Source organism: Stomoxys calcitrans, chromosome 2, assembly GCF_963082655.1.
Source record: "Stomoxys calcitrans chromosome 2, idStoCalc2.1, whole genome shotgun sequence".
Classification (NCBI taxonomy): domain Eukaryota; kingdom Metazoa; phylum Arthropoda; class Insecta; order Diptera; family Muscidae; genus Stomoxys; species Stomoxys calcitrans.
This window is the reverse complement of record NC_081553.1, coordinates 234615496-234627658: the sequence shown is the minus strand read 5'-3', so window position 1 is coordinate 234627658 and position 12163 is coordinate 234615496. Positions and strand designations below refer to the sequence as shown.

General features: G+C 42.1%; 1 protein-coding gene across 1 annotated transcript; it reads right to left on the bottom strand.

The window, feature by feature from the left end:
* Positions 1 to 110: 110 nt before the first annotated feature.
* On the bottom strand, positions 111 to 10096 carry LOC106095629 (uncharacterized). The gene is made up of 2 exons (XM_059363429.1): positions 8820 to 10096; positions 111 to 8759 (listed from the first exon to the last, which is right to left on the bottom strand). The coding sequence occupies exons 1-2, from the start codon at positions 9772 to 9774 to the stop codon at positions 223 to 225; spliced, it is 9492 nt and encodes a 3163-aa protein (XP_059219412.1). The 5' UTR covers positions 9775 to 10096; the 3' UTR covers positions 111 to 222.
* Positions 10097 to 12163: the final 2067 nt, after the last annotated feature.

Genomic DNA, 12163 nt, shown 5'->3' with positions numbered 1-12163 from the left:
GGGCTAGCTAGTAATAATAATAATAATAACAATACATATTCCTTTATAGGGACGATTGCAGCAAAGTTTTTAATTGAATATACAAATTTCTTAATTAAACCATGATTTGAATATTTTCTGTGTAGTTAATGTCTATCGCTGCTGTGCAGAGCGCTCTTGGCAAAATCACATCGAATCCCTGTTATGGCATCCACGGAATCTGTGGTAAAACTTTCATTCAAATCATATTTCAGCCGTTGTTACATGTCCAGACTGAGGTTCATATGATATGTAAGGCTTCTTTGTTGCGATTCTTTTGCAAATGCTATCGATTGGTACTGGTAATTCAGTTGAAAAAGTGTCTTTATGCCTTTCCAGAATCCAACGCTTGCGTATGTAGTCTTGTATGTCCACATCCTGTTCAATGATATCCGCTACTCTTTGGCGAAAATCTCCACCAGAAACATTATTCAGTTCAGGTACAGCTTTCTTAAGGGCCTCATATAAGGATTCCTTTGAAGGGCTGCTGCTGCTACTACTCTCACTCTCATCACTGTCTGTGAGCTGGAAATTATTGTCCTTGACTTTGAGGCGCACCACGGCTCCATTAAGGCCGGAGGAAAACGTTTGCGTTACACCCTCATCATTCTCAATGAGAATCGTTAGACCTCCTTTGCAGCCGTTCTTCACTAAAACTTTGTGAATTACCTTAACGCATGGCGCAACACTAGCCACTTTCAGGGGAACATTATCTCGCACTATCTCAGCAAAAAGGTGTGGGTCTTTGGTCTTGCCTATAAGCTTTTGCAATTCTCTATGGTATGTGTTGGTTATATGGCTTTCCAGTATGGGTTCCTGGTTATTGTCATTGTGCTGGGAGTCCTGCATTTTCTTGCCATATTGTTCTTTGAGTTTGGCGAAGCGGCTCCAATATAGGCCCTCCTCTTGGTAGAGTCTCTTCTGAATAGCGTTCTCAGTCCTTTTTGCCAGATCTCTGGCCTTTCCTAGCATTGGTCGTAATATGTGAAGTTTTACCAATTGTTCCATTTCTTGTGTCAGTTTTTCTACAAACTTCTTTACTTGACACGTCTTCCAATCCGCCAGAGCCTTCTCGTTGACATTTTCCTTTTCTATGTGAATCTTCGCATCTTCTACCTGTTTGGCAAGCTCACAGTTCAATTTATCCAGATAGGAGGAAGTTGATTTTTTTAAATTGGGTTTGTCGAATAGTTTCTTCATTTGTGCTTCCATCCAGGTACTGACAAGATTTAAATAGGATTTCTTCTCTGCAGATTCATTCCCCGCCTTATGGATAATGTTCGCAAAAAATGATTCCATGTGGTTAAATGAAACAAAAGTGTCAATCACTTTGACGACGATGTTTGAAGCTATTTCTTCGTTCAGGGTGCGGTAAGCACTCTCCAACGTTTCGTGTATTGGTCTATACTTAAGTGCAATGTCATAAACTGCCGAAACTATGGTAACTAAAACGCTTGAAAAATCTGACTCGCATAACGTCTTTATGTCATTTATAATGTTGGGAACCTTAACACAAATGGTGTTTACGGCTTTTGTCACCGTTTGCTTAGCTAGTTTAACTGCAAACTTCAACTGAGGTTTAACATTCTCCATGGTCTCTAGAGCAATAATCGCCAATTTATAACCAAAATGGACAACATTCCGCAGTCTTACCGAATGCCACGCTTGAACGAAGCCCACGGAGCGATCTAAAATTCTACGGATTTTATTTGTCGCATCATTGTACAGGGAACGAACAGCGGTGACCATCTTACCTATTCCCACCTTCATGAGCTGTCCGCCTACACCATTTAGGACTCCGGTCGCAAGCAGCTCAATAGCAGTGCCTATGGTTGTGTTCACAACTCCCAGGGCAGTTACTAGAGTGGTGCTCAACATAATTTTCATCCACCATTTCGTCTCCTCCATTTGGAGCAATTTATCCAAACCATTGAGGGAGAGAGTCTGCACTTCTTCGACATTGCCAAAATTACATTCACCACTGACTTCCATCAGATCGGCCAACTTTGGGTCCGGTGTCTCCAGAATCAGTAGTTTGCCCTTGGTGTCAAACAGGTCCTTGGATAGTTTGGTGAAAACATCTTTCCGCCATTCCACATTGTTTTGCGTTAAAACTTTTTTCAAGGCCTCCTTAACGTCATTCTCCGAACAGCTCAAAGGGAATTTATTGACAATTGTTTCCTCCAACAGATCGGAGAACAAACTTGCATGCGGTGACACCATTAAGGTAAGGTTCAAGGGAAAATTCTCATTTTCTACCTGTCTTAAAATTTGCTGAAGAGCTATTCGGTAGGCAAAGCTCGAATTCAAAAGGGCCTTCACAGACATCTCATAGACTGGACAAGGTTTCAGCTCAATATCCTCGATTTCGTCGTATTCAATTAGCAGTCTATAGGTGTCAGACTTAGAGTCTTCATTCTTTTCAATATATCTGCGTTGCTCAAGCTCCTGCAAAATAACTTCAACATCTTTTCCCGCAATGCCACCCATGGCAAAATCATTCACTGAGATGGAATCATAATTGGACAATTTTACCGAATCAGCCTTGCTTGGGTCTAGACGCCCTTGCCTATTTGTATGAACCACTGTCATCTTCTTCATTTTTTCGAATACTCGCTCGCCCATTTCGTCTACGAATTTCTGATGGTCGAAAAAGTCCATTTCCACAAGTGGCACAGATTTAAGGAAAATAATGTCTTTGTTATCAGCATCAATCTTTAATCGAGTCAACGTATTACCGTCAACTTTTTTAAGCAGATCACTGTACAGTACCTTATTCCACTTAGCAAGCTTTCCTTTATCAACCATTACAACGTGTCGATCATCCTTGAGGATCTCCAGTCTAAGCATCTCTTCCCAAAAAGATTCGCTGTTAGGCATAGGCACTTTTTCTCGCAGCGCCTTAAGGAAGCTTTGCTCGTCCACTGTCTGTCCCTTATGGGTAGAGAGTAGTTCATTCAGAGGTTCGACTGGAACCCCGTAACTGAAACAAATGGCTTGAAGTTTCTCTTGAGGAATATTTTCTACTATTTGCGGCTGTTTCAGAACTCCTTCTGTTATCAGATCTTCGTAAAGATTTCCCGACAGTTCCTCCTCGACACCTCTATTAGTAAACCATGTGGGCGATACTGCAACTCCCACTATATCATCCACGGATTGAAGAAATAATCGGTACAGATCAATGAAACTCTTTTGCTGTACTTCATAGCCATCGATTTCGATAATACCGCCTCCGTTTTTGTTTTTAAAATTCCTAATTATTGCGGAGGCCAGTATCAACGAATCTTGGCGTTTCGTGAAAAGGCGCTGGGCTTCTTGCAATTCTTTCCTGAAATCCTCCACATGTTCTGGTTTATTTAGCCACTCTGGTTCCTTTGATAGGGCATACGCCTTGTAATAATGTGCTGTCTCAGAAAATTCAGGGTCCTCACTGATCACCTTATCGAAAAGGACTATGGCATTTTGTCTATCCCCATCGTCACCCTGAGCCAATTGCCTGCCGAGTTTAGTAGAAGCCACTGGGTTTTCCTCTACCCATGGAAACCAGGTATAGCTGTTCGTGGCGCTGGCCTCATCAAACTCGAGCTTTTTCAGATCTGAGATAAATATCTCGAGCGAGTCCTTTAGGCGATTTTTATTGTTGGATTCGTTCTGTTTCTTAATATTATCAGCGTATTTGTCCAACCAAAAGGCCCACTTGTCCAGACAGCTGTGCAACAGAATGTTTGTGACGTCAACTGCAACCTTCGCATCATTTAGATTGGCCTTAAGTGTTTCGAACTGATTTCTAAAGGCTTTAAAACATTCCTCCTCCACAGTTATCTGGGTTTCGTAGTAATCCTTGATGGATGCCAGCCGGTGTATTTCATCGGTCTTGGCCTCTTCACGAAGATCGAAAATCTTTGTGTGAGTGTTCTCTGCGTGTCCCTTTGTATCCACGATTACCAACTGACCAGTTCCCTTATCACCCTTGCGCGCTGCTCGCCCAAAAGCTTGTTGTTCGATTCGAATGTTGTTGGGCAAATATGTAAGACACACATGCAGGCCTCCGGCCGCTTCCAATTCATCGGTGATCTTTAAATCGGTCCCTCGTCCCGCCAGGTTTGTGGCAATAATAACATGACCTTTTTCCAATTTTGCATTGCCCTTTGCCAGATCGAATGCTTCATAGTCTCTGGTGTACGAGTGCACATTTTTGGCGTCTCTTCCACCGAAGGCCTGGACCAGAGTCCTTACATCTTTCACTGATTCGCAAATGACCAAAACCGACCGTTCGTCGAGCAAGTTTTTTGCCGACTGTTTCACCTGTACGACCCAATCGCGTTTGTTGGCGCAAATTATGGGTTCGATCTCTGTAAACTGCTTCGACTTGGAAGTGGGTATGGTAACGAAATCCACGTTGTACAAGTCCTGTAGCAAATCCTTCTCTCTTGGCGAACCGAGGGTTCCTGTGAGCCCGTACAACGTTTTGTACAATTTGAAGTAGGAAACGCTCGATACGAAAACAGCCTTCAAACTCTGCAGCGACAATTTGCAGCCATGCTTTAGTTGAAGGAATTGGTGCAGAGCGTTATCCCATTGCGAATTGTTGAGATCCGCACCCGTGTCAGTGTCTATGATTGTGATGTTGGGATTGCGGTCTGCACTGGTGCCAGTTCGATCAACATCGACGACGTAATCAATGCCTTCTTTCATTCTAAATGCAATTTTTGCATTCTCTATCCAGGAATCCAAATGATGCTCAATGAAACCGGCCAAGTGCTTGGGCACGTTTATATGACTGTCCCTACGGAACAACTGCTGGAAGAGGTGACTTAGTCGGCTCTGGTATTGCTGGAACTCCGGCTGCAGTACTCTGTTGAGCAGGTAGCTGTCATCGATGCTTTGTTTCAAGAGAAATCCTCGATTGTCGATGAACGAGGCTTCGATCAAACGTTCGTAGATGAGGTCTTTTTCTACCTCACTCAAATCTGGACCAAGTAGTTCCATATCCTCTCTCTTCATAAGGCCATATAGATCTTGGAGAATGACTTCCTTAATGGTAGCGGTATCCATCAAAGCCACAAATTCATCCATGTCGCTAACGGGTTGGTTTATCCACTGCCAAATGGAAATGTACAGAGACTCCAATTTATCGAGACTGGCGATTTCATGGGAGAGGTAAAGCGTGTTATTGCCCTTGTCCAGCAACATACTGTCCACTTCATCGACGATTATATTCTGAAAACGACGATCTCCGAGTATATTTGTTCCATAGAAGGTATGCAGCAGATAATCTCGCTGAAAATTGGACAAGTCCCCATACACGACCTCATTGCTGCAATATGCAGCCTTTCGTTTGTCTATTTTGTTGCTACAATTATGGGATACGCTGACATCGAACATTCTGTAAATGGCGATATTTTCTTCTGCATCTCGCTTGGCTAACACCGAGGAGCTAGTCACAACATCCACCTTCTGGCCACACAGAACTTTCATGATGGCCAAGGCCACAACCACTATTGACTTGCCCTCGCCTGTGGCCACCTGGGCCAAAATATTTCGCTTATTGGCCAGTAACAGAAAAGTGGTTAACTTTTGGGTATCGCGAAGTTCCCAACCATTCTTTAGCTTGATCGCTCTATTGATCACGGCAAATATTTCCTCATACTTTTCCACGCCACCACTGAACTCCTTTCTCCAGTTGTTGATATCATTCTCGGTAAACTCTGCCACCGCCTTGCCATTGATGGTGTAGCTCGGACCGGAAATCTGCTTGACTTGCTCCTTTATGGTAGCCAGATTTTCGGAAATACTCTTGGAGGTGTTGTCATTGCCTTTGATTACATCGACTAGCTGCGATATGTTGCGATCTTTGCCAATGGCTGAGAATTTTTGACGCATCTCCGACTGCCATTGTGTAATATCGAGAGAGTCTAGTCTGCCGATCACAGCGTCACTCAATGCCCACTCTTGGTTATGGAAGTTCGACAATATTTCGATGAGCACATCAGCAGTCAGCAGATCTGATGTGTTTTGCTGCAGTTTCTCGATAAATGTTTCCACTAGGCCAGTCCCAAAGGTGTTTACGGCGGACAGCAGATAATACGCAGCTGTGGCCAAGTCGCTGTTATTTAACCTTCCAAACTTCTCCAATTTGTTGCTCCAATAATGGTCCTTCAAAGCATATTGCCATTCGTGCAATTTCAGCTCCTTGCATTTAATATTGACATCCTTGGGATTGTTGCTCAACATAAAGAGGATTTCCTCAATGATCTCCATGGTAACGGAGTTAGCATTTCGGTGGTTTTCCAGTTTTTGGTGCAGTAGCAACAGAACATTGACATTCTCAATTTTTTTTAGCAATTCTCTCCACTGCACCTTCCGTGGAAGGGGCTTTCGAAAGTAGTTCTCCATTTGCAGCAAAAGCAGTTCATCGATCCAGCTAGTTTGCGGATATGCGCTGACTATCCACAGCAAGGGGTATTGACCAAGTCTTTTATCTTCAATCTGACTTGCCGCTATAATGGCGTTTATAAGAAGGCACAACTCTTGGAAGGATATGTGGCGGCCGTCCGATCGGAATCGCCTTAGAATTCCCAACAAAATTTCGGGCTGTTGAACAGACTTAAGCGTAATTTTCTTTAGACGTTTCCGCAAATCTATTCTCTCCTTCACTGGGAAGTATTCCAGTAATTCTTGTATGTCGAAGGGATAAGCTGGGAGCTGGAGGAAGGTGTCCAATTCTTTGCAATATTCGGAAGAATTTATTAGGCGTTGCTCTTCTAGCAACCACAAATCCTCGTCAATAGCCAGTTGAACGAATTTCTTTTCATTTTTTTCAAGGATGTGTATGGCTTTCCCTGCATTGGCATTGTGATTGTTGATCGCATATAGGTTATTGTCTTCATCTTTGGAATACACTCGAATGTTAATATCAAATATGACTGCTAATAGTTCTCGAAAGGCCACGGAAATAGGACCCTTGTGAAGAATGTGGTCATTGAGTTCTCTGCAAACATCTTCGTTCACGAAACAATTGGCCCAGTCATAATCCAATTCAAGTTGAGCTTTGCATTGATCAAATAGCTTGTACAGGGAAGAATCTTGTTTAGTTTTCTCTTCCAGATTTTTTTGTAGAGATTTGTCATCATTACTAGCAAGCCACAGCTCATAGATGGCAGTGTGTACTGGCTTGGTTAACTCGTTGTAAAATGTTTCGAAATGAATGTCGATCATGCTAGGCTTCTTTTCCTCAAAAGCTTTCCACTCATTATACAACTTCCTGACACTGGAATGAGTTTGAGGCAAATCACCCACCTCCATTACAAATCGTCTGAAAGTAGCTTTTACGATTTGATAATTGTAGTCAGTGAGCTTCTCTGATGATTGGTGCTGCTGCTCTGCCTTATGGATCTTATCCGTATCCTCGTCCTTCTGCTTCTGCATCTCCTCTTTGACTTTGCCTTTATCTCTGTCCTCCAACTCGTTCACACCCATCTTTAGTATTACGCTGAAAAAGCTGACGACGCTTTCACGCTGCTTTGGGGTATTTTCGTAGAAGTATTCATGCAGAGGTCCCAGCACTTCATGAACAATTTCTTTGCCTTCATCTTTGTCCTCAACGAGATATCTAGCTGCCTGTTCCGGAGTCAGATTTGAGCTTCCACCCGGTGGTACTTGGGGATGTGGCGATAACGCATTTGCGCATTTCTCCAGCGAAGATAGTCCATTCTTGAGTTCCCACACCTTGGCAATAGCTGCAAATTTAGTGTTGTCTATGCTCGAATCCACCTCCTTCTGTTTCTTCAGCTTCAGAAAACTCTCTGATAAGCCCTTCATTCTTGAGCTGCTTATCCTGCTCCCCTCCAGTTTCAGCCAGTTATCTAGCACTAGTGGCTCAGCTATCACTTTGTCAGCGAGCTCGTTCTCCGTTCCTGAGTCTTTCAAAGTATCTTCAAAATCAAATTTCCTGAAAGGTTTGCGCCGGGCAAGAGAGGCCGACTCAAGATGATGTTGTACGGCGAGCTCCGTGGTTTGTTTGTCAGCCTGCAAACGTAGTTCTAGTTCTGTTTTTATTTTGTTTGCTAATTCTTGATATTTCTCCGCTTCCAAGCTTAAATCCTGCATTTTGGTTTTCATTGATTTCTCAATATATTGAGAGTAAATCGACATAATACTACTTTGCGAAATAGCCTTCTTGCGCGTCGCCAGTGCCATCTCCTTTCTCTCAGTGTTCTCTCTGGTTTTCCTTCTTTGCTCTAACGTGGTTATTGTATTATATTTATTTGTCTTTGTGGTGAAGGTGACGTACTTTCCATTTTTGCCACACCACACAGAATTTTGAACACACTCCTTGTGGTGTTTTACTTCAATTTTGGTGTTTTCATCCAGGCCAAAGTACTTCAAGTTTCCAAAAATATGGTTTGTGAAGCCTATATCGCAACCATCCTTGCCAATCTTGCCGTAGAGACCTCCTTTACCGTTTTCGCCACACTTTCCTTGCCGTGCACTTTTTTCGAATTTGAGAGTGTGGCCATTGGCAGTGTCTTTTGTGCTTACAGATATCTCTCCAGGGAAGCCACCTTGCCCCCCAAAACCATTTGCTCCGCCATCGCCACCAGCTTTTGCTTTTGACCCTAAATAAAGCAGATAAGAATTAGCCAAAATTATTATGTCGTAGCGACTGTAGGTGATTTGCATCCCTTCCTCTGTCTCTCCCTGAATAAAAAAATTATATGCGTAGCTGCGCTCTGCTTTGCCTAAATCATAGAACACAGCTTTAAGATTTGATGTTATGGCACGCCTGCATACAAATTTACAGTCATCTTTAAATTTATCTGAAAATCTCGTTTTACAGATTCCTTGGCCATCTATGCCGTCCTTCCCATCTCCTCCATCTTGACCGCTGCTACCATTTCCGCCATCGGCAGTAATGGCCAGTTGTTCTATATTCTGTATTTTGTCGGCAAAAATGAAGACATTTCCAGCGCTCTCACCAGCATAGCCATCATTCCCCTGCAGGCCGTTGCCATCGGCAGAAGTGCCCGCATTGCTGCCATAGGCATGCCTGTTGCTTAGGCCAGAGACATCCAATTTCACATGACCGGAGATGCGCAATGTCTGTGTTAGCATGACAATGTTCTTTCCATGCCAGAATTCGTTTTTCAGGTCGGCGTTAATGACCAGCAAAACGGTGGCAACAAATCGAACTTCCTCAATATTGGAGTTGGCCTTGAGTTTTTCTTCCACCTGAGGCAAAATGCTTAACATGGTAAGATTCCCGGCGCGAATTTCCAAACACAAACGGTTGTCCAGTATTTTCTCCACTATCTCCAAGGGTTTCATGAAAACCGCCACCATTTTTTTAAGTTCTGTAATAAATGTATTTCCTGCTCCTTTCTCCTGGTTTTCAGTCTGCAGGTTTTTTGCAGCTTCTTTCAACGGCAATACATGACTGTCATTTAGCTTTGAAATATTTTCTATCAGTGTTGTAAGACCGATTTCGCCATTGTGGAAGTTTACCAAGTCCAGATGTGGAATAAAGTCCAAATGATCTTCAAAGGCTATTAGGAACTTCAAATTTCTCAAATCAGAATCCGCAACGTTCGATATATATTCGAGGAATTCGATTTTAAATTTTATAAATAATATTTCCTCATTGCGGATCAATGAGATGTGCTTCATAAGCAGTTTATAATAGTCATAGTCGCGGAAAACCTCAGGAAGATCCTTAAGACTATAAGCGTTCCGCTGAGAAACAAAGCTCTCACACATAACACCATCACTCTTAATGGTAGAAAAGATATCTTTGGTTTCTTGCAACCACAACTCTGTTAAACGGTCAATATAGATGTCTTTAATGTACTCCTTATCGACGTCGCTCAATTCTTCTCCGTAATGTTTTTCGACAAGCTCCTCAACGTCCTCCAAGCGCTTTCCAATAGCCAATCCTTTCCAAACTATCTTTTTGACACTGTCTTTGTTCGAATCCGTCTCGTGGGAATCTTCATTCAAATCGAGGTCGTCTGCTGAAGATGATGAAGATTATGCCACTAGTGGAATATTAAGTTGGAGAGCTTCTTACCAGACGCCATTGCGGGAGCCGCAGTTATTGGCAATTGGCAGCTCAGTAAATAAGCTTCCAATAAATTGCTTCAAGGTTCCTGCAAATAATAACATAAATTAAATCAACAATTTCCAATCTCTTTTTTTATACCCACCACCGATAGGGATGGGGATAGGGGGTATATTCACTTAGTCATTCCGTTGGCAACATCAACACATCGAAATATGAATTTCCGACCCTACAAAGTACATATATTTCGGATCGTCGTAAAATTCTAAGACGATTTAACGATGTCCGTGTGTCAATCCGTCTGTCCGTCGGTCTGTCTGCCCGTCCGTCTGTTGAAATCACTCGAGAGCCTTCAACAATTGAGATATTGAGTTGAAATTTGACACAGATACGTCTTTTTGATGCACGCTGGTTAAGTTCTTGAACGGGCCAAATCGGACCATATTTGGATATAGCTGCTATACAGACCGATTTTCCGATAAAGGGTCTAAAGCCCATAAAAACCTTATTTTTCACCCGATTTCGCTGAAATTTGAATCTCCCGATAGAGGGTCTGAAGACCATAAAAGCATTATTTTTATTATCCGATTTCGCTGAAATTTGCAACAGTGGGTTATTTTCAACCTCCCGACATCTGACCTTACTATGGATTAGATCGGTCCATATTTAGATATAGCTGCCGTATTGACCAATCTCCCGATAAAGGGTCTGAAACCCATAAAAGCTTTATTTATTTCCCGATTTTGCTGAAATTTGCAACAGTGGGTTATTTTGAGCCTCCAAATAAAGTCCCATCTGAACCAGATAGCTGTCATATAGACTGATCTCCCGATTATTTTAAGCCTTCCGACACCTAAATATGGTTCAGATCGGACTATATTTAGATATAGTTGCCATATAGACCGATCTGCCGAAAAGGGGACTGAAGCCCATAAAAGCTTTATTTATTAACCCGATTTCGTTGAAATTTTAAACATTGAGTTTTTCTGAGCCTCACGGCATCCGACTTTAATATGGTTCAAATTGGTTTAAAATTGGATATACCTGCCAAAAAGACCAATGTGGGGTTTACTGATATACCCGAGGTGGTGGGTATCCAAAGTTCGGCCCGGCCAAATTTAATGCCTTTCTACTTGTTGTTTGTTCCGTAGAATCAAAAATGGCTGAACCGATTTTCTTAAAATTTTCACAGATTGTGTAAGTTTGTCTGGAAGGAAACATAGGCTATATCATTTGTAGATATCGGATGGGGGCGGTCCCTCCCCCATACCCCAACTACGCCATCCAAAACTAAAAGTGGACCAATAGACGCAATATGGATATCAAATGAAAGGTATTGGAGACTAGAAAACGTATATCGTATTAAAATTTGGGTCCAAGTACCCGGCGGGCCTCCCCAAAAACTCCTCTAAACTGATATATTCGAAGTTCACGTCAATATGGGCCTCAAATGATAGGTATTCGACAGTAGATTACAAATATGGCATAACAAATTAGGTCCAAGTGATGGCAGTTCGCTCCATCCCCAAGTACCTCCAAATGGTCATATTAGCCGACCGCTATATTTTGTATTTGATATTTGTATTTGATATTTGATTGGTTGGTAAATTGATAAATACAATGAGTTCAACAAGTTTTCATTTAAATAGAACAATAATTGGTAGACAAGTAAAAAGGCGTTCAGTTCAGCAGGGCCGAACTTTGGATACCCACCACCTCCGGTAAATATGTAAACCACCTTTCATCAAAATCCGGTGAAAATTGCAAAAATATCTTTCGATTTGGACCAAAAACTAACTAAAGTACAAGTCATTGTTCAATTGTGTATAACAAAATATTGGTCTTTTTAGTAGCTATATCTAAAAATAAACCGATCTGAACCATATACGACACGGATGTCGAAAAGCCTAACATAAGTCACTGTGTCAAATTTCAGCGAAATCGGATTATAAATGCGCGTTTTATAGGGTCAAGACTTTAAATCGAGATATCGGTATAGATGGCAGCTATATCCAAATCTAGACCAATTTGGGCCAAGTTGCAGAAAAATGTCAAAGTGCCTAACACAACTCACTGTTTCAAATTTGG

Excerpts from the sequence above, each read along its gene's own strand:
- LOC106095629 (XM_059363429.1), bottom strand. The coding sequence starts at position 9,774 with ATGTGTGAGAGCTTTGTTTCTCAGCGGAACGCTTATAGTCTTAAGGAT. Across the intron at positions 8,760-8,819 it reads AGATAAATTTAAAGATGACT|GCAAAGCAGAGCGCAGCTAC; the intron begins GTAAATTTGTAT and ends TCTATGATTTAG.